The sequence below is a fragment of the Podarcis muralis genome, chromosome 8, assembly GCF_964188315.1.
Source record: "Podarcis muralis chromosome 8, rPodMur119.hap1.1, whole genome shotgun sequence".
Lineage (NCBI taxonomy): Eukaryota > Metazoa > Chordata > Lepidosauria > Squamata > Lacertidae > Podarcis > Podarcis muralis.
This window is the reverse complement of record NC_135662.1, coordinates 7,711,645-7,734,796: the sequence shown is the minus strand read 5'-3', so window position 1 is coordinate 7,734,796 and position 23,152 is coordinate 7,711,645. Positions and strand designations below refer to the sequence as shown.

Genomic DNA, 23,152 nt, shown 5'->3' with positions numbered 1-23,152 from the left:
CTGGAAGGGACCTTGCGGGTGAGGAAGGAAGCCTTAAGAGAAGAAAGAGCCTGAAGGGACATCGGGGATTGTCTCAAATCCTAGGCAACCCTAAACGCCCTTTTCTAGGGAGTGTGCCTAATGGATGCAGACTTCATTTGCACTTTGCAGGTCCTAGGTTTGCCCTGAGAGAGATCGCGGGACAGGTAGAATGCGGAACAGAAAGGGAAGCGGTAAGGATTTGTCTCTGGGAATGGAGCGGGAAGGGAATTAGCAGCTGAGGAAGAAAGAGAAAAGGAGAGAGTTTGGATTGTGGGGATGGGAATCATTATCTTCTATGCAGGGTCCCAAGTCAAGCAGTTCTGGGACAATATCCTCAACTGTAACATTTTGGCTGCCAAGAGTCCAAAGGTAGAGGATTTAGTTTTCTTACATTTTGCACTGGGGGCCTTCTTAGTTAGAGGAAGAAAAGGAGGAACCAGTTCTCGGTTTGCATGGAGAAGGTCCCAGGTGTCATTCTTGGTATCTGCAGGTAGGACTGGGAAAATCCCTGCCTGAAAAGGTGGACAGGTGCTGCCAGTCAGTGCAGACCAGCATCTCCCACCTGGCATTCTCCAGATGATTTGGACTACAATTCTCATCATCCCTGACCATTAGTCATGCTGGCTGTGGAGAGTGGGAGTTGGAGTTTGCAGGGTATTAGGTGGGCGAAAAGGTGTGCTAGGCATGGGGAGCCTCCAGCCAGCAGGTCAAACGAGACCTAATTTTGTGGTAAGGCTGTTTCTCCCAAACATCATCTGCCTGTCACACACATGATATCATATGTGATATCAACTGTGGGGCATGTAAAGAATACATGACTAGAAAGGAACATTCAGGAACTAGGTTTGGCAGGTGGAGCTCACTTACAGACAACAAGCCCCTTTAAAGTTGTAAGAACACTCCCAAATTAGTCGTAAGTATTATTTTAAAATTTGATCTGAGGACCACATTAAATAAAAGAGAAACAGTAGAATAAAAGCAAAAGTTAAATGTTTTCATCACATTCATATATTTGTGTGTGTGTGTGTGTGTAATGTGCCATGTTTAGGGAAGTTTTTAATGACTGATATTTTAATGTATTTTGAGTCTCTGTTGGAACCCGCCCAGAGTTGCTGGGAAACCAGCCAGATGGGCAGAGTACAAATATGTTATTATTATTATTATTTTGCTTGCAGTGGTTACAACAATAAAAGCAAGCACATTGCAAAACTTAAATACAATGAGCACAGAGGGGTAAATTAATCACATCTACAAATTTTCAGGGTGAAAAAAATTAAAATGCTCTTTGCTCAGTTCTGAGATGGGCCACTTTCTGAACCTCTCTGGAGAGCACTTTCAATACATTGGGTGCCACCACTAAGAAGATCCTTCCTTCCCCCAGGTATCACCATTAATGGTAGGACACCCAGGTCTCTGGTGTAGACCTGAGTGCACAGGTGGATGACATGGAAGTATTTGTGCTCATTCAGTCACCAAGCCTATATCCGGCTTCAGAAGGTAAGCACCAAGACTTTGGATTGTGCTAAGAAATGGCTCAAGGATCAGTGAATCTGTTTATACCATGGTGAGATATGTTCACAATAACTGGTCCCACAAACACTGGCAGAGGAATGGGAGTGCGGAGGGAGCGGACCACCCCCGGCACCACTATTCTAGTAGGTTGCCATCACAGCGCCCCCCTCCCGGACACACGCCACTCACCCCCTCGGGCGCCGGGAGCCACGCCCCCACAGGTGGCGCGTCACGCCCCTGGGATGCCTGCCACGCCCCCGGGGGTGCCAGCCACACCCCCACCTTCTCTCCGCCCTCAGTAGTGGAGCATGCAGCTTCACCACTGCCCACAAAGCAGTGGCTAGTAGCTGTATTTTAAGATGGCCAGTCTTCTAAGATAGCCCTATGTTAAATGCATAACACAGGCATGGCCAAACTTGGCCCTCCAGCTGTTTTGAGACTACAACTCCCATCATCCCTAGCTAATAGGACCAGTGGTCAGGGATGGTGGGAACTGTAGTCCCAAAAGAGCTGGAGGGCCAGGTTTGGTCATGCTGGCATAACAGTAGTCTAACTACAGCATAAATCATAATGGCTAGGCTACTTGTGCCCAAGAGCGGTCCATACCTGGAATCCCAGCTGAACTGGTGGAAGACCCACCAAGCCACTGCAATACCTAATCCTCCATCAACTATCTAGGAGGACCCCAAGAGTCCACCAAGAACCCTGAGTCCAACCTTGATCTTAAAGAGGAGCATAACTCAATCCAGAGTTGATCACCACCTTTGATCATCACCTTCCCCAGCAGATGTCTCACCTATCAACCAGGTGAGAAAGAACTGAGAGAGATAGAATTCATTGGTGTTGGTTTGAATCAAAAGAAATTAGAAAGAGAAGGAAGAGACCAGCAAGCGGATGAAAAGAAAAGGGAAAATGAAGGAATAAAAGGCACAAGTTTCTCTATTAGAGAAGGTGAAGGAGAAAAACCGAGACTGAGAGCTCCCAAGCCAATTTTAGCCCCACTTGGCTAAGTATTTTGGTCTTTTTATAGCTGCTTCTGAAATAACTTACTGTGCAGGGGAGAAGGAGGGGTGTTGGATGGATAGAAATATGACCCTAGGTCTGTAAAAAAAAAAACCTCCTCCCCCTTTGAAAATACAGATTCAGGTATTTTGAGCTGAGGTTTAAGCTGAAGAGAGGGGAAACAATGGGGAGGCAGGCTATGCATCTTATCAGATTTGGAGGGGGGGCGGAATGTTATTTTGAGATGAGAAGATTCTTACCAAATTGCTTTCTAGCTTGTGGTCTAAATTAAAAGGCCCATGGCAGGAATATTTTGGGAGGTAGCTCAGCTGTGGCTTGATGGCTGGAGCCGCCACTCCACCCTTGTAGAAAATTCCCAGGTTCTTATTTTTGGGGCAGCTTTGATCAGAGGCATCTGTTGTGAGGTGCAGAGAGATATCAGCTGGTGCCCCCTAGTTTTGTCTCATATGTTTCTGCAAGCAGAAAACAAGGATTAAAGATACTTTATGGCCCTATATAATACCCTTTGCCTTCCAGAAGGAAGATTCTGAATAGTTTTTTCCCTGATGCAAGTTTGGCTTACCTGTTTATAGCACACACAAAAATGCATTTTTTAATTGATACAAAATCATTCATGCTCATTCTCAACATGCTTCTTTCAATCAAGAATCTGCCATCCAGATTGGTGTGTGTGGTTACTTGGAGCAGTAGTCAATTAACCTTTACCCAGAGTAGACCTATTGAAATTAATGGTCACAACTGACTAGGGTCTATTAATTTTAGTAAATCTACTCTGATTGAAATTTAGTTGAATACACCCCTTCATACATGAGTGAGGAACCTTTGACCCTCCATAGAATCATAGACCAATAGACACCCCCCCCCGAGTCATCTAAGGGACATGGGTGGTGCTGTGATGTAAACCACTGAGCCTTGGGCTTGCCGATGGGAAGGTCAGCAGTTTGAATCCCCATGACGGGGTGAGCTCCCGTTGCTCGGTCCCAGTTCCTGCCAACCTAGCAGTTTGAAAGCATGTCAAAGTGCAAATAGATAAATAGGTATCGCTTCGGCGAGAAGGTAAACAGCGTTTCCGTGCGCTGCTCTGGTTTCACCAGAAGCGGCTTAGTCATGCTGGCCACATGACCCGGAAAACCTGTCTGCAGACAAACGCCGGCTCCCTCGGCCAGTAAAGTGAGATGAGCACTGCAACCCCAGAGTCGTTTGCAACTGGACTTAACGGTCAGGGGTTCTTTACTTTTACCTTTTTAGAGGCATCTAGTCCAATGAAGGCATCTCAGCTTAAAGCATCCATGAGAGATACCCCCCCACACACACACCTCTCCTTTAAAACACCTAGTGATGGAAAGTCCAGAACCTCCCAAGGCAGTCCATCCCACTGTCAAACAGTTCTTAACATCAAAAAATTATTCCTGATGCTTAGTAGGAATTTCCTTTCTGGTAACTTAAAGCCGTTGGTTCGAGTCCTATGCTCTGTAGCAAGAGCAAGCTTGCTCTATCTTCCATATGACAGTCCTTAAGATATGGTGCTGAACTACAATTCTCATCATCCCTGGCCATTGGCCATGCTTGCCCTCTCTTTATCTCTCCACATTGTATACAATCATACCTCATGTTACGTCCGCTTCCTGTTACGTTCTTTCAGGTTATGTCCCGCGGCGACCCGGAAGTACCAGAAAGGGTTACTTCCGGGTTTCGCTGCTCGCGCATGCACAGACACACAAAATGACATCATGCACATGTGCAGAAGCAGCGAATCACAACCCACACGTGCGCAGACACGATGCTGCAGGTTTTGTTCTTTTCCCATTGCGAATGGGCCTCTGGAACGGATCCCGTTCACAACCAGAGTTACCACTGTATATGTAAAATTTATAAATTGTGTGCATCTGTGCAAAAGGCTTTTAAGTCCAAAGAGCTCGCCACTAGGGATGCCTACCCACCATACATTTAATGCACAATTCAAGCACATGCCTTCTCCCAAACAATTCAGGAAACTGTAAGTTATCCCTCACAGAGCCACAGTTCCCAGCACCCTCCAACAACTACAGTTGGGAGGATTCTTTGAGAGAAATTATGTGCTTTGAATGTGTGGTGTGCATGCAGCCTATGATCAGTATTAAATGATACAGAGAGAAGAAAAGGTGGTAGGTTCAAGATCTGAAGGGAACATAATCTCCTTAAATATATGGATTTGACAAAGCATGGGGTGGAGCACTCAGAAATCAGAGGAAGCTTCAATCAGGAAAATCCCCATGATGTGAATGCTCTCAAATAACACTGGGGAACAAAATTTTTGTTGCATTGACACTTGCAGTTGTTCTAACCTAATTTCAATGTGCTGATTTCATATCTGAAGTTGGTTTTGTTCTGTAAGCTCTAGTGTTTTTTTGTGTTTTTTTTGTAGTTCATGTTTTTCACTTTTCAACCTAATCTTTGTTATTCACAATGCAAGAATCCAATATTTTATTAAACACATAGCCAAAGTAGTACAATATGAGTATAAATGTAAGTGACTTATATAGCATTGAACATGACATGTATAGCATTGAAAATGACGTGTATATCTATGTACAGTTGGAGGTAAGCAAAAAAAGTATTCCCTTGGAATACACAGTATACACATTACACATTTTTGTCTACTTGAAGAAGCCATGGTCCGATCTGAAAAATACAAATATTTAGGTTACAAAACTATAAAAATAAAGAAAAATTAAGTTTGCAAAACAATAATTACCATGTGGTTAGGGTAGACCAATGTGTCAGTGTCCACTTATCCCCAGTGTAAATATGACATATCGGCAAAAGTCAGAAATTGAAAGATAACCATAGCATGTACACGAAAATCGATTTCAGATTTGAATTCAGCATTGAAAGAACATATAAGAACAGTTGAAAAATCTCATGCAACAGAAAATGAAAAAAAAAAAAATATCCATAAACATGATGCATAAAAATGATCACCTGCTGCCAAGGCTGGATGAGGTACTCCTCAAATATAATGCTGACCAATTGACATATCCATGATTAAATGGTGACAAGACTTGGGAAGGAAATCCCCCTGGGGTGTCAACAGCAGTATGCAGCCCCCTTACCCTGAATGTGGATCCGGCCCTCTGTTGGTTGTGGTGTGAGACTGGGCACCCCCATCCCTAACAAGGGAGGAGGCACCTCCATGCTGCTGGTAACCACCTTCTGCCTCTCAGCAAGAGGCCAGAGGTAGCCACCATATGGGGTACCATCCATTCAGCACCAAGGCCACAACCTGTGGCCTAAGAAGAACCCTAGATGTAAGATTTGGTGGGATACAGAGGGAGGATGGCAGACCTACTGGTGATTCCCAATGTCTAAAGGTTAAAAAAATAGGTAAAGGACCTCTGGGCTGTTAAGTCCAGTCAAAGGCATCTATGGAGTTGTGGTGCTCATCTCTCTTTCAGGCCAAGGAAGCCGGCATTTCTCCACAGGTCATGTGGCCAGCATGACTAAACCACTTCTGCCACAACGGAACACTGTGACGGAAGCCAGAGTGCATGGAAATGCTGTTTACCTTCCTGCTGCAGTGCTACCTATTTATCTACTTGCACTGGTGTGCTTTCGAGCTGCTAGGTTGGCAGGAGCTGGGACAGAGCAACGGGAGCTCACCCCGTCGCGGGGATTCAAACCGCTGACCTTCTGACTGGCAAACCCAAGAAGCTCAGTGGTTTAGACCAAAGCGCCACCAACGTGCTCCCCCCCCCCCAAAGTCTATAACAAGGTGAGTGACCATGTGATTGGCCTTGTGGGGTCTGCTGGAGAATCCAGCGATTTGCCTCATTTTCCTCTTCCCCATCGCCAAGTTTTAATTCAGTTACTTTTCCTTTCACTCTCATCCTTTGCTCTGGGCTGCTGGTTTCCTTGTGAAGATAAAAAGGACTTTTCCATAGCACCTTCCTTACTCAAAAGCATTAGGGGAACCCCAACTTTAGCTATTAGGCATTCACTTGACAACCCCCCCCCCCAATGTATTACATGATCCCCAATGATGTGCTCTATTGGGAGCTAGCTTCAGACACCTGGCCCATTGACAGGCCAACTCTTCAGTCCAAAGATATCTGCAAACATAGAATCATAGAATCATAGAATCATAGAGTTGGAAGAGACCACAAGGGCCATCGAGTCCAACCCCCTGCCAAGCAGGAAACACCATCAGAGCACTCCTGACATATGGTTGTCAAGCCTCTGCTTAAAGACCTCCAAAGAAGGAGACTCCACCACACTCCTTGGCAGCAAATTCCACTGTCGAACAGCTCTTACTGTCAGGAAGTTCTTCCTAATGTTTAGGTGGAATCTTCTTTCTTGTAGTTTGGATCCATTGCTCCGTGTCCGCTTCTCTGGAGCAGCAGAAAACAGCCTTTCTCCCTCCTCTATGTGACATCCTTTTATATATTTGAACATGGCTATCATATCACCCCTTAACCTCCTCTTCTCCAGGCTAAACATGCCCAGCTCCCTTAGCCGTTCCTCATAAGGCATCATTTCCAGGCCTTTGACCATTTTGGTTGCCCTCCTCTGGACACGTTCCAGTTTGTCAGTGTCCTTCTTGAACTGTGGTGCCCAGAACTGGACACAGTACTCCAGGTGAGGTCTGACCAGAGCAGAATACAGTGGCACTATTACTTCCCTTGATCTAGATGCTATACTCCTATTGATGAGGCCCAGAATTGCATTGGCTTTTTTAGCTGCCGCGTCACACTGTTGGCTCATGTCAAGTTTGTGGTCAACCAAGACTCCTAGATCCTTTTCACATGTACTGCTCTCAAGCCAGGTGTCACCCATCTTGTATTTGTGCCTCTCATTTTTTTTGCCCAAGTGCAATACTTTACATTTCTCCCTGTTAAAATTCATCTTGTTTGTTTTGGCCCAGTTCTCTAATCTGTCAAGGTCGTTTTGAAGTGTGATCCTGTCCTCTGGGGTGTTAGCCACCCCTCCCAGTTTGGTATCATCTGCAAATTTGATCAGGATGCCCTTGAGTCCATCATCCAAGTCGTTGATAAAGATGTTGAATAAGACCGGGCCCAAGACAGAACCCTGTGGCACCCCACTAGTCACTCTTCTCCAGGATGAAGAGGAACCATTGATGAGCACCCTTTGGGTTCGGTCAGTCAGCCAGTTACAAATCCACTGAGTGGTAGCATAGTCAAGACCGCATTTTACCAGCTTCTTTACAAGAATATCATGGGGCACCTTGTCAAATGCCTTGCTGAAATCAAGGTAGACTACATCCACTGCGTTCCCTTCATCTACCAGGCTTGTAATTCTGTCAAAAAACGAGATCAGGTTAGTCTGACATGACTTATTTTTCAGAAATCCATGCTGACTATTGGTGATCACAGCATTCCTTTCTAGGTGCTCACAGACTGTTTGCTTAATGATCTTCTCCAGAATCTTCCCTGGTATTGATGACAGACTGACTGGGCAGTAATTATTTGGGTCCTCTCTTTTCCCCTTTTTGAAAATAGGGACAACATTTGCCCTCCTCCAGTCTGCCGGGACTTCGCCTGTTCTCCAGGAATTCTCAAAGATGACTGCCAGTGGTTCTGAAATCACATCTGCCAGTTCTTTTAATACTCTTGGATGCAGTTCATCTGGCCCTGGAGACTTGAATACATCTAGACTAGCCAAGTATTCTTGTACTATCTCCTTAGTTATTCTGGGCTGTGTTTCCTCTGCTGAATCATTTGCTCCAAATTCTTCAGGTCGGGCATTGTTTTCTTTATTGGAGAAGACTGAGGCAAAGAAGGCATTGAGGAGTTCAGCCCTTTCTGTGTCCCCTGTTTGCATTTCACCATCTTCTCCTCTGAGTGACCCCACGGTTTCTTTGTTCTTCCTTTTGCTACGAACATACCCATAAAAGCCTTTTTTGTTGCTTTTAACCTCTCTAGCAAGCCTGAGTTCATTTTGTGCTTTAGCTTTTCTGACTTTGTGTCTACACGTGCTGGCTATTTGTTTGAATTCGTCTTTGAACATGACACGAAGGCTGGCAACGTCAAACCCACCATGTGAGAGCCAGTGTGGTGTAGTGGTTAAGAGCGGTAGTCTCGTAATCTGGGGAACCGGGTTCGCGTCTCCGCTCTTCCACATGCAGCTGCTGGGTGACCTTGGGCTAGTCCCACTTCTCTGAAGTCTCTCAGCCCCACCCACCTCACAGAGTGTTTGTTGTGGGGGAGGAAGGGAAAGGAGAATGTTAGCCTCTTTGAGACTCCTTTGGGTAGTGATAAAGCGGGATATCAAATCCAAACTCCTCCTCCTCCTCCTGCTCCTCTACTTCTTCTTCTTCTTCTTCTTCTTCTTCTTCTTCTTCTTCTTCTTCTTCTTCTTCTTCTTCTTCTTCATCTTCTCTGCAGATGACCTCAGTGCCTGGAGACAAATAGCCAGGTTGTGCATCCACAGCAGTGACCAGAGGAAGAATGACCACTTGGAGGAGCACAAAGAGAAGAATCACATCTGCAGCAGCATAACTGGATACCTTCATCTGCCCCAACTGCAACAAAACATGTCTCTCCTGTATTGGTCTCTACAGCCACAGCAGGCGCTGTAACTCTCCAACAGTTTGACTTCACCCACAAAGGTGAAATCTTCCATTGTTTCCTGGGACAGGTGGATGGTAGCAGCTAGACAACAGCAACATGATGCTTGTCTTAGTCCTTTGATTATCCCCTTTCTCCCCAATTAAAAGAATACCCTTTATGAAATATGTTATAGCAGCTTGGAATCAAAGAATGGGGTTGGTGGAATGATGAGGAGCTCCAAAGATCTTCCAACAGGTGTGCTAGTTCAAAGTAAGCATATGTATGGGAGAGAGGAGGAGATATTCCTCCCCTCTCCCACCCTTCCTGCAATTTCATGACTGGGCATTTGGGGGTTCAGATCTGAGTTGGACTAGGGCCGCTCCAAAATGCAGGATCAGAGACACAATTGAACAGTTATACTCCCTGTTAAAACAAAGATAAAGCCTTGTTGTTGTTTAATCGTTTAGTCATGTCGGACTCTTCGTGACCCCCTGGACCAGAGCACGCCAGGCACTCCTGTCTTCCACTGCCTCCCGCAGTTTGGTCAAACTCATGCTGGTAGCTTCGAGAACACTGTCCCACCATTTCGTCCTCTGTCGTCCCCTTCTCCTTGTGCCCTCCATCTTTCCCAACATCAGGGTCTTTTCCAGGGAGTCTTCTCTTCTCATGAGGTGGCCAAAGTATTGGAGCCTCAGCTTCACGATCTGTCCTTCTAGTGAGCACTCAGGGCTGATTTCCTTCAGAATGGATAGGTTTGATCTTCTTGCAGTCCATGGGACTCTCAAGAGTCTCCTCCAACACCATTCAAAAGCATCAATTCTTCGGCGATCAGCCTTCTTTATGGTCCAGCTTTAAGATAAAGCCTACTTGGTATTAATTTCCAAGATATAGCCTTCTGCAGAATCATGCATTCAGGACTCCCATTAACTTTCCAAGTATAAACCATCCCTTGGAAAAACATTTGGAAATAAATTTCCTTAAAACGTAATGATGTTGCTGAAGCAGTCAGGAAAAATAGCAGAGTCTGGCAGAGCAGGGCAAAGAGATGTTGCTGCCAGAGGCGAAGGACAAGATGACATCCACTTTTCATTCCATGTGTTAGAAATTTGGTGGTGGGATGATGTCTCCCACTGCAGCTGATCTCAGAAGGGGCACAGGCATGTCATATGACATGCACACAACTCTGTCTTCAAACATCCTACCCCGCTCCCCAGCACCCACCACCTGCAGCTGCCACCTCACTCTGTCAAATGGTAGGGCTGAACTTGCAATCTGTCAATGGCAAATGGAGGCAGAGGCCAAGGATTGAACCTGGAGCCTTCTGCATGCAAGGCAGTTGTTCTCTCACTGAGCTATGGTGCTTTCTCCTAATCCCTTTCCTGGTTTTTAATTTTATATGGCTGATTTCAAGCAACTGCCTATGGTTTGGTCTTCAACATACTAAGGCGTGTAAGCATCCTTGAATCTAAATTGCTGGTTTTAAATCTTTTAATGTATTTCAACTATTGTTTTTAACTAGTTTGTTTTTACTGCTTTGTATTTTATAATGTGTTTCTAAAAGTTGCTAGCTGTCTTGAATCCCAACTTGGGAGAAAGGTGGGAAAACAACAACAGCAATTCAAATCTAGCCAGCCATAACATTATTTGGAAAACCTTGTAGCCGTACCAGAATATGGCCTGTATTGGAATTGGTTAGTGTCTAAGAGAAGGAAGTTCCCCACAGCTATAGAAACAGTTGCTAGGAATGTCTTTGAGGATAAATTTTATTAAAAGTAAATTGCTATGGCAAGATAGGATTATATTCTGCCAACAATGTACTTAACTGTTATGATGAACACTGACATTGATTTGCTGTTGCATTTATTATCTGTTTTTTTATTATGCCTTCAGGTTTGCAATAAACCTGATTGATTGATCTAGCAAAATGTCAGCAGATGAACTGCAGAGCTGATTGACACAATTAGGTTTCCTAATAGAATGGGCATTGCAGTGCAGCCCTGCAAACATCCACTCAGGTATAAGTCTCACTAAGTTCAATGGTGCTTACTCCAGCCTAAATGGGTAATGGATTGCAACTTAAATCATGTAGAAGGTGCAAAAAGTGCAAAAAGTATGTCATAGGAAAAAATGCAACACAATCACAAAGGATGGGTAGAGAACCAATAGTCCTATGGGAAAGGCATTGACTCAAAGTTCAAAAATCATGTTCCATATAAACTTAAATCTTGGGAAGTTCAGTGACCTGCATCTGCTTAGGAGCTGGCCAAAATGCGGGGGGGGGGGGGGGAGTGGGTGACAAGGGCCATTTCAACAGGCAAATGCTGCCATCTACTGGACCCTCCATAATGTAACTTTCCATTCCACTTGGACCTAGTGGGCAGCACACAAGATCCTAGGGTCTTCTTTCTCTCCATCCAACACCCCTCCCTCTCCCCTGCACAGTATGTTATTTCAGAAGCAGCTATAAAAAGATCAATGTACTTAGCCAAGTGGGGCTAAAACTGGCCTGGTAGCTCTCAGTCCTGTGTTTCCCCCCTTAACCTCCTCTAATAGTGATTATTTTACCCCTCTGTGCTCATTGTATTTAAGTTTTGCAATGTGGTTACTTTTATTGTTGTATCACTGGAAGCAACATGGGGCATATTTATAATTGATTTTAAAAAAAAAAAATATGATGGAAACATTTGCCTATTGCTTTAATTCTTCTGATCTCTCTGAGATCAAACTTTCAAATAATACTTAGGAATAAATGGGAAATGTTCTTACAGCCAGTTTCAATCCATTGAACACTTACTGTACAAGGTTATCACCCCCCCCCCCCAAATATTACACACACTTGGTGAAAAAACGAAACTTACTTAAAAGTGATCCCTTGTCACTTTATTTGTATTTACGTTTTCTATATCTGAATTTACATTGTTTACACTTGGTTTTTGCTAGTGACTGTAGTTGGGGGGGTTTGGGGTGTGCTTGTGTGTGTGTGTGTGTTTTACATTGAGAGTGCAGTATAAAAAGAAAGAACAAAAGGATGGGATATAAATACAACCAGCCAACCAATATTCAGATAGGGCAAGAAGATCCACAAGATCATCTCTGATACTAGGTTCTGTTATCCATGCAGTGAGAAGAGGATACCTCTGGGCAGGAGTGGCCAACATGCCACTGGGCATTGAGCCCAATAATTTGTGGAGCCGGAACCAACGACAGGCCAAGTCAACAAATTTTGGTTTTCTGTTCCATCCTCTTCCCTGTTGAGTTCTACAAGGGTCAACTAAGGAGAAAGAAGTTGAAAGGCAGACAGAAATAGGTTGGTGTGTTATTGCCTCATTTGCCCTAACAGAACAGCCTCCACTTTCTCTGGGGCAGCCACTTGCAGCTTCTGAAGCAGTAATTTGGTTTCCTGCAAGTAGCTAGTAAATTAGGATACAGGAATCTCCTTTATATCATATACAATTATACTGATTTGGATCCAGACTGTGCTGCAAACAGGCTTTCTTCCCCCTTCTGTTTAGACCGAGCAGAGCACAGAACTTGATCTCAGGGTCGTGGGTTTGAGCCCCACGTTGGGCAAAAGATTCTTGCATTGCAGAGGGTTGGACTAGATGGAGCTTTCCAGCTCTACAATTCTATGATTCTACGAGAGCCAGTGTGGTGTAGTGGTTAAGAGCAGTAGACTCGTAATCTGGTGAACTGGGTTTGCGTCTCTGCTCCTCCACATGCAGCTGCTGGGTGACCTTGGGCTAGTCACACTTCTTTGAAGTCTCTCAGCCCCACTCACCTCACAGAGTGTTTGTTGTGTGGGGAGGAAAGGAAAGGAGAATGTTAGCAGCTTTGAGACTCTTTTGGGTAGTGATAAAGCGGGATATCAAATCCAAACTCTTCTTCTTTGCAGACAGGTTGGCAAGTGTGCAAAGAGGGGGAGCATCCATTTGAAGGCAGAGTTTGCAGCCAAATCCTTCCAGCAAAGAGACAACTTTAAAGGGGCTCGCTGCCTGTACCAAACAGCTGACAGTGAGCTCCACATGCCAAACCTAGCTCCTGATAGTTCCTTTCTAGTCATGTATTCCTTACATGGCCCAGAGTTGATATCACATATGATATCATGTGTGTGACAGGCAGATGAGGTTTGGGAGAAACAGCCTTACCAGCAAAATGAGGTCTCGTTTGTCCTGCTGGCTGGAGGCTCCCCGTGCCTAGCACACCTTTTCGCCCACCTGATACCCTGCAAACTCCAACTCCCACTATCCACAGCCAGCATGACTAATGGTCAGGGATGATGAGAATTGTAGTCCAAATCATCTGGAGAATGCCAGGTGGGAGATGCTGGTTGGCACTGGATGGCAGCACCTGTCCACAGTTGCAGGCAGGGATTTCCCCAGTCCTACCTGCAGATGCCAAGAATGACACCTGGGACCTTCTCCATGCAAACCGAGATCTGGTTCCTCCTTTGCTTCCTACAACCAAGAATGTGCTCAGAGCAAAGGTAACAAAGCTAAATCCTTCACATTTAGAAGCTAGACTCTTTGCAGTCAAAATGTTACAGACAATGTCCCTGAACTGCTTTGCTGCAGACTGCATAGAAGTTGACTATTCTCACAATAAATTATTTATTTTTTTAAAAAAAAACACTCTCTCCTTTTCTCTTTCTTCCTCACCTTCTAGTTCCTTCCCCCTTCCATTTCCAATAACAAATCCTCACCACTCTCCTTTCAGATATTTGACCTGTCGGGGGATCTCTCTCTGTGCAACCCTATGACTTATTCACTGCAAAGGAAGTCTGCGCTCAATAGACTCACTTCTTAGAAAGGGCATTTAGGGTTGTCTAAAATTTGTGACAATCCCCGAGGTCCCTCCAAGCGCCCTCTTCTCTTCAGGCTTTCTTCCTTACCCACAAGGTCCCTTCCAGCTTCCACTCTAGATCCTTTCACGCACACCCTTCATTCACGCTGCAGACCCTTCGCAGAGGCACCGCCTCCTCACCTCACTTCCCTTCCCATTTGCCTTCCAAACTTAGTATCTTCCTTCCAAAATTAGCCTCACTCTGAGAGCAATGGGGTCGCATAGCTCTGTCCCGGTTGCTGCTGTTACTACCGTGAAATTTCCTGAGTTTGAACTATTCCATTTGTCCCCGTCTTTCATTTCCTAACTCGGTCGGTATCGGTTTTTCAAGAGAGCGTCTTCATATCTCTGGAAAGTAGGGTGGAGGAAGGTTTTTCCCGACGTCCTCAAATACCCTGCTGGGTTTGGCTTTCCTTTTGCTTGCTCCCCAAGGCTCCTTTTGGATAACAAGTTACTGATCTGGCTGCAAGTGTATCTCTCAGTGCTGGAAGTAACGCAGTTCAACCGGGGCTGCAGGATCTTCACTGCTTTTTCTCCTACAGGTAAGACGAATGATTGTCGTTATGGAAGTGAAACTTTCTGGAACCACCAGAAGATAACTGATAGGTGCTTGATGGAGTTTCCTTCTATCTTTTGATTCCTCAGGGGGGAGAAATAAGACAAAATCACTATCCTTCGTGGATGTGAAGGAAGTACCCAACGTGGGACTTGATGGTACAGTACTTTGAAAAATAAAAAATAGGAACCACAATTTTTGAGATGCTAGAAGGAAGTTTTTATTCATGTCTAAGCATGGGTGTAGCCAGGGGGGTGTAGGGAGCAGCTGCCCCCCCGCCCAATCAAGTAAATTTAAAAAAAAAAACCAAACTAAATGACTAATTGTATTGCAGATAACTTTGTTCTGGCACCTCCAAACATAAAGCCTGCCTCCTTGTCTAAGGATGTAATCCTAACACAATTTAATCTGGAGTGAGACCCATTGTAGTACAGATGGCTCCCCATTTACACGGGGGTAGCCCCTGCGCGTGCGCAAAATCACGTATAATGGGGAGCACCCTGAAATGACCCACCCCAGAGCCCAAAGAGCCCCCCCAAGCCTCCCTGACCCCGTCCATCAGTTCTGCCAGTCCAGCGAGCTGCTCTTCCTCTCCGGCTGGTGCATGCAAGTAGGAGTGACAGGGCAGCTTCCAGGTGGCAGAGGGACTCAGCAGCAGTTTCACCTGCGATACACCTCCAAGTGAAACCGCCACCTGGGAGCAACATGGACGGAGGAGGAGGAAGCGGCAGCATCAAATGACTCCGCTTGGTACTGCGATGCAAGCCCCCAGACTTTGCAGAGGAGCCCTGAGCTTCCGTGATGATGACGCACATGGCGAAAAGGAGGAGTACTAGATTCTGATGGGTGCTAGATCCTGATGGATCCCCTTGCCCACGCGTGTTTGGCCAAGCGGAGAACCAATAAGAATAATAATTGGAGAAAAGTTCGGGCCAAAGAAAGCTCTGCTCTGGCACAGTATAGGGCCATTGTTTTGTTCAGAGGGACAAACGGAGGGAGAGAACATTAGATCCAGAATCATTGAGTCCTTTGAGTGTTAGCAGATGTTGCAGAATAAACTGGGTCAGGTCAAGGGTTGTAACGTTGGGTGAGAACCAAAAGAGGACAAAGAAGAGATACAATGTTTTGTCTCACTGTATGACCTCTCTCGCTCATGTGGCACTCAGCAATCTGAGCTGAGGCTCCTTGGACTGAATTCTACGTAAGTCCTAGAAAAGGCATGTTCTGGGGTTCTTCTCAGGATGGGGCCAGAGAGCAGGGATTTAAGCTGGATCCTAAGCCCATCCAGCTCAGTCATGTAACTGGGTAACTTAGCATAGAATATGTTCTTAAAGGCTTGTTTTCCTTCTGCCAGGCTTAGAAAGTGCAGAAGCAGCACAGCTGATGGGCAGGGTTTGAATCTGACATAACTTTATACCAGCTGAATTTGAATCTGCTTGATTTACTACCGCTTCTAGTCCAAAGAGTTGCTCCCTAAGAAACTAACGTCACTGAAGCGAGATCTCAGCGCTCCACAGTGAACTCTCCCCTTTCAATTGACAATGAGAACAAAAGTGAAAAATTTATAACCAACTGCAGGAAGCAGTGAAATATTTTTCAGCTTAATAATAATAATAATAATAATAATGTATTATTTATACCCCACCCATCTGTCTGGGCTTCCCCAGCCACTCTGGGTGGCTTCAAAAAAATATATAAAAATACCATAATGCATCAAACATTAAAAGCTTCCCTAAACAGGGCTGCCTTCAGATGTCTTCTAAAAGTCTGGTAGTTGTTGTTCTCTTTGACATCTGGTGGGAGGACGTTCCACAGGGAGGGTGCCACTACCAAGAAGGCCACTGCCTGGTTCCCTGTAACTTGCCTTCTTGCAGTGAGGGAGCTGCCAGAAGGCCCTCGGCGCTGGACCTCAGTGTCCGGGCAGAACAATGGGGGTGGAGACGCTCCTTCAAATATACTGGACCGTGGCCATTTAGGGCTTTAAAGGTGAACACCAACACTTTGAATTGTGCTCAGAAACGAACAGGGAGCCAATGTAGGTCTTTCAAGACTGGTGTTATGTGGTCTCGGTGGCTGCTCCCAGTCACCAGTCTAGCTGCCGCATTCTGGATTAGTTGTAGTTTCCAGATCACCTTCAAAGCCTCACGTAGAGTGCATTGCAGTAGTCCAAGTAGGAGATAACCACATGGCGTGCATGCACCACTTTGGCGAGGCAGTCCATAAACAAACTTCACTTTTTTCTCTTTTATTCCCAGTAGGTGACTCTGCAAGAAGTAGCTGAAAGAGAAGAGAAGAGATTGAACATCATGGCCAATAATGGCCTGCACTCTCCAATCCCTTTGGGTGCTGAAGAGGAATATAATATACACAATGCAACTGGGCTCCCAGACTATACTGATTATTTTGACGAAATACCATCATATGACGTAACGATTATTATTCTCCTTGTCTGCATTTTCCTCATTAGTGTCTTTGGACTTTTAGGGAATGGAACTGTCATCTGGATTCTCGGATTTTGCATGAAAAGGACTGCTTTCGCAACCTATATCCTGAATTTGGCTGTTGCTGACCTTGGGGTCCTCCTAGGCTCAGTTCCTTGGAGGACAATTGTCTTCCTCGATAATTCTCGTTCGCATCTTGTCAATTTCGATGTTTACTATTTAGTGATCATAAGTGCCTATTGCTTTTTCTCCACGAACCTCATTGGTCAATTTCTGCTGACAGCCATCAGCATCGACAGCTGTGTTTCTGTCGCCTTCCCCATTTGGCATCGATGTCGCCGGCCACCCAACCTGTCCATCATTGTGTGTGCCATCATATGGAGCCTTGCTTTCCTGCTCACTCTTGTGAGCATCCTTAATGACATTGTAGACTTTGGAGTAGCTTTTGGTTGGTACCAGTTGCTGGTGAGTGCTGTGTTGTGCCTCCCGCTCATGAGTGTCTCCACTCTGATCCTCTTCATCAAACTTTGCTTGAGATCACAGCAGAGGCAGCAAGGAAATCTTTTAATAGCCATCCTGATGGTGCTCCTCTTTTCCCTCTTGTTTGCTTTCCCATTTACTTTCCTTTATTTAATATTTTCTTTCCCCCATCTTACATTTCGTAATGCCCTACACGTTGGGGCCTTATGCTGCTGCCTAAACAGCAGCGTTAAGCCATTGATTTATTTCCTGGTTGGGAGGAGAAAGAGCGGTCAATCTAGGGAGAGCATGAAAGTCATACTCCAGAGGCTTTTCAAGGAGGAGGAAGACTGCAGAGAGGAGGCCAATAATGTCCCAATCCAGACCCAGGTGTGATACGTTCAAAATAATCAGAGAGCTCCACAATTGCACCTCTTGCTATGACAATCTATGTTCCCTTTAGCCCTCTTTTTTTGTAAACCTGCTGCTTTTCACTGTTGATTGTATATGCCTGGGGAGGAACAGAAATGAACCATCATCTCATTTCTTCAACTGCTGATATGTGATGCAATTTTAGTACTTGGTGTTTGCTTCACTTTCTTATTGCTCTTTGCTTAATTTAAAGTGATTTCCTGTGGCTATTTTTTGGTGTCATTTCAGGGGTATAGTAAATGTCTCCTGGATTGAAGGACATTAAAAAAAAATCAACTGAAAATATTTCCTTAAGAGATGTAATGGGGGGGATCATGCCACTTCAATCGTCTGTAAGGAAATTATAAATTATGTAGAAAATAGGTTCTTTGCATAGTGGATGAACTACCCAAGTTTTAATTTATATTTTAATATATAGTTATATAGTTATATTTTAAAATATCACACACACACACACACACACACACACACACATAATATTATAAATTATATACACATACACACACACATATATAGCTCCCAAACCTTTGAAAATACATCAGATAACTCCTTTGAAAATATTCCAACTAATAATAAAAATAATAAAAATAAAACTACTAAAAATAAAATAACTAAAAATAACAATATTAAAAATAATAATAAAGAGATAATAGAACATGCCAATAGCAGTATGTGCTAGGATTCACTCCCTGTGTTGCAGTCATGGGATTGTTTTTATCACATGAAGGTGTATGTTTTCATTCCACATTGTGGTAAGTGGCAGAGACAGGATATTTTTATTACTGTGTTTCCGTGATGTAGGATTTTTGTCCCTTGTTCTCTCTCTTTGCAGTCTGATGCTGAAGAGGAAGGAGCTGAGTTACGATGCTCCGAGTGGATATATGTAATTAAAAGTAGTTTAGCCAAATTGCTGTGCTATTGAGTCTGAACACTGACGGCCTATACTCTGCTGATCCTGAAGTGTGCTGATGCCTCTTGGTATCAATCGCTGTGATGTTCAGACTGGAGAAAGCTTTTGAATCTCCCAAACGAATGACCAGGAGGGAGAGAACATGCCAGTCGGGCACGTGTCTCTGCCGGACTCCTACTCATGTGTAGGACCTCCTGACAGTATGGCTATTAAAGGGTATTTTCAACAACAGCAACAACAAATATCAACAGGCCATTGTGGAGGAAGTACTCTAATTGCTCGTATAGGCCTGGCACAATAGAAAAGTTTTCAGCAGGTACTTAAAAGCTGACACAGAAAGTGGCTACCAAATCTCTGTCAGCAGGGTGTTCCACAGGACCAGGCTTAAATTCCTTTTATTGTCAAATAACCTCAACAACAGAGAGAATGACCAAAGATGCTCATGCAAATCGTCTAATTCCTCAAGCTGGAATATAAGGGTTCAGGTGATCCCTGAGGTATCTTAGAGCCAAGTTGTTCAGGACTGTGTAAATCAATGCAAGAATCGTGAACCCGGCTCAGGAGCAGCCAGAACAGCTGTTTAAATAATGGCTTCACATGTTCTCAATGAGAAGCTCCCGTCAGCAATCTGGCAGCAGCATTCTGCATCTGCTGGAGCTTCCAAACCAGACCCAAGAGCAGCCCCACATCAAGCACATCACAGTAATCTAACCACGAGGTTACCAATATATGCTCTTGCAGTGGTCAGGCTATCCCTGTCCAGGAACTGCCATAGCTGGAAAAGGTGCTCCTAGTCACAGAGGACACCTGAGCATCTAGTGACAGAGATGTATCCAGAAGTACCGCCAAACTTCACACTTGCTCCTTCAAAGAGAGTGCAACCCCACTCAGAACAGGGAAATTGCCAATTTCCAAAACACGGGAACCACCCACCCAAAGAGCCCCCATCTTCATAGATTTCAGCCCTCATCCAGACCACTACTGCATCCAGACACCGGTTCAAAGCTTTCACAGCCTCTCCCAATTCCTATGTTATGGAAAGGGAAAGCTGTGTGTCAACATCATCACACTGCTGATACCTTGCTCCAAAACTCCTAATGACTGCATCCAATGGCTCCATATAGATATTAAATAGATATTAATGTTAATTGGAGTTCAAATGATAATACTGTAAGCACAATATATCATGTAAAGAAGCTTAACATATATTCAATCTGCTTCAGTATTTTAACTTTTGCATGTTTTAAAGTATGGTTGTGATTTTTCTTGGTTTTTCTGTTTATTCATTTGTAAGCTGTTTGGGGTGTTTTTATTTCTTTTTTTACAATCAAGCAGTGTATAATTTTTATGAAATAAATGAAAAGAAATAAACATTAAATTGGTTACCATGGAATTGCCTGCTAATGACAAATGACCTGGTGGATCAGGGCCCTTCCATGGGACACAGCAAATGGCTCTGACTCCTTGCCCCCCTCCACCTAGTTGGCCTACTCAAGAGCAACCTTCCCTCCCACTCTAGGTAGTCATGTCTCCCCACCAATAGTCAACTCCCCCACCCAATAAAAGGCACACAGGGACAAATGCTTTTGGCCGTTAAAAGGCCAGGAAGTTGCTATCTTGCTTAGACAGTCTTGATTAGAAATGTGTGGATGAGATCTTGATTTATTCCATTCGTCTGGTACAGATAAAGAAATATGTGAGACATGAGCTGCTTCGTCCAGAACCAATTACAAACCTAGTCTTCATGACTGTAGCCTTCTGGGACATAAATGGCAATAGTCTCCTCCTCCATGGAGAACTGATAATTATCTTCATATCTTCATATCCTATTAAAGAGCATCCTCTTGTCTTACGAGGCAGAGAATCAAATTAAACCCAGACAAAGACCAGGAGGGATCGTTTTGCACCTTTGAGTGAGACTGGTAAGATTTATCATTTTTTCCATGGGGCTTGAGTGGGGCCACATTTTTTTCTCTTAAGTCTTTAGGACCTGCCATTCCAGTGCAAGATGTTGTGTCCTTGTTCTCTTGCACTCACCTTCTCTGAAGACTGCTGATCTGTAGGTCGTCAGAAGGTTGGGTGAAACATTCACAGGAGAGGCCAGAGCTGCAGTGCTTGCAGAAGGGTGATTCCCAAGCACCTCCAGGTAGGGTTGAAAAGACCACTTTTTAAAATGTTACAGAGTGGCACTGAGAGTCTGTTTGACAAGTCCTGATCTTGATAGACCAATAGTCTGACTCAGACTCAGGAAGGTGACTTCCTGAGGTTTTGAATAGGGAGAGAACAAACATTGTATCCAGACAAAATGAGATTAATGTATTTTAACAGGTACACAGAATAGACTGGGTCATTTCAAGTGATCCAAGTCCAGTGCAGGGAATTCACCTCTGATTGATCAGTGAAGTCTTGGAAAAATTGTTCTTATTAAGGCGATATGAAGAGAGCAGATATCCATGTTCCTAGAAGCAAACACAATGAGGGGATTCCGCTTAAAATATAAACATATACACTCTCTTGAATTCTTGAATTCCTTTCTCTCTTCTGTGAGTGACTAAACCCTTAGCATGAAGCTACAGAACAATAGTTATCCCCCTGAAGAGTTCGTTTCTCCCTTTTCTATAAGACACTCATTGAGTCAACTCTCAGAATGCCAGGAGAGCACTTTCCTTACTCTTGGTCATTACAAGTGAAGGTTAGTTACATCCCTACCCCATCGTAAGAATTCTCCACACTAGTTACTTGGGTTTCTTTCCTCTTCTTGGAAATTTCCCCATCACCCCAGGACTACAGGAGAGGAGAATCTGGTAGGCAAGGAGGACTGCTAAGTCTTCCCAGCATGTTGTGTATGAGGCTGTGTGGAGGAAGGGGATGTAGATATAAACAGCTGTCTGGATTAGGTCCAGGCTGAAAGCCAGGAAGGTGTGATGCCACCAGCTCTCAACTGCAGCTAAAGCAACAGCCCAAGTGCTAATGCTCAGTTGCCTTGCACTAGGAAAATGACTGGGGCATTTGGAGGGGAGAATAATATAAATCTTCTGAATCACCACCACCAGGGGTATCTGTTCATTTGTTTATTTATCAAGTATGTTTGCTTCTTAAAGGTGCTACTACTACATGGGTAAATCAGACAATAATGCCAGAAGACCAGGGAATGATGTATTGACTTATTCTCTTGGCACCAATCAAACCCAGTTTCCAGGTAAACTAACTCACTAAAGTCCAAAAAAAGCTCAAAGAGAAAAAATCCAGAGGGGTGTGGCCCAGGTGGGGGATTCAGTAATATTGTGAAGAACTACACACATATATGACTTTTGGCTTGATAGACAGATGTTGTGGATTTATGTGTTGTTCAATGGGCTCCTGGGTCTCACAATTCTGGGTTTTGCACAGAACTCCTGCTGAGTCAAACATCTTTGTGATACTTTCCATTTCCTAGAGGAAACTTCTGCTCAAGAAGAGGAGACAAGATTTCCACATGCAGTCATTCAGCATGGAAAGACAAATTAATGGGACTTTGCAATCTGCTGTGGATGCTGTGACATATAAGGAGTACAATGGCACTTATAATAGCTCATATAATGACCAAGGAAATTTCAAAATAAGGAATACGAAAAATCTATAAGATATGGCTTTATTTTAGTTATCTGCTGTGTGGGATTTTTGGGGAATGGGACGGTCATCTGGCTTCTTGGTTTCCGCATTAGGAGGAAACCGTTGACCACCTACATCCTTAATTTGGCTGTTGCTGACTTAAATGCAGTGGTACCTCGGGTTAAAGAAGCTTCAGGATACAGACACTTCTGGTTACAGACTCTGGTAACCCAGAAATAGTACCTCAGGTTAAGAACTTCGCTTCAGGATGAGAACAGAAATCGCATGGTGGCGGCAGCAGGAGGCCCCATTAGCTAAAGTGGTGCTTCAGGTTAAGAACAGTTTCAGTTTAAGAACAGCCCTCCGGAACAAATTAAGTTCTTAACCCGAGGTACTACTGTAGATATTAATGTTAACTGGAGTTCAAATAATATTACCTTAAACACAATATATCATAACAAAGCTTAGCATCTATTCAATCTGCTTCAGTATTTTAACTTTTGCATGTTTTAAAGTACGGTTGTGATTTTACTTGATTATTTCTCTTCATTCTTTGGTAGGCTGCTTTGGGGTGTGTTTTTTAAAAAAAAAATCAAGCAGTGTATAAATTTTATGAAATAAGTGAAAAGAAATAAACATTACATTGGTTACCATGTAATTGCCTGCTAATGAAGGGGGGCATGACGGATGACCTGGTGGATCAGCTCCCTTCCAAGGGTTGTGACTCCTTGCCCTCCTCCACATAGTTGGCCTACTCAAGAGCAACCTTCCCTCCTGCCCTAGGGAAGCATGTCTCCCCACCAATAGCCACCTCCCCCACCCA

The 23,152-nt window shown here is 44.3% G+C and overlaps 1 protein-coding gene across 1 annotated transcript; it reads left to right on the top strand.

Moving 5' to 3' along the window:
• Positions 1–13,979: 13,979 nt before the first annotated feature.
• Positions 13,980–20,064, top strand: LOC114601345 (proto-oncogene Mas-like). The gene is made up of 2 exons (XM_028738556.2): positions 13,980–14,482; positions 16,752–20,064. The coding sequence occupies exon 2, from the start codon at positions 16,803–16,805 to the stop codon at positions 17,790–17,792; it is 990 nt and encodes a 329-aa protein (XP_028594389.2). The 5' UTR covers positions 13,980–14,482; positions 16,752–16,802; the 3' UTR covers positions 17,793–20,064.
• The last annotated feature ends 3,088 nt before the right edge of the window (positions 20,065–23,152 follow it).

Excerpts from the sequence above, each read along its gene's own strand:
- LOC114601345 (XM_028738556.2), top strand. The coding sequence starts at position 16,803 with ATGGCCAATAATGGCCTGCACTCTCCAATCCCTTTGGGTGCTGAAGAG.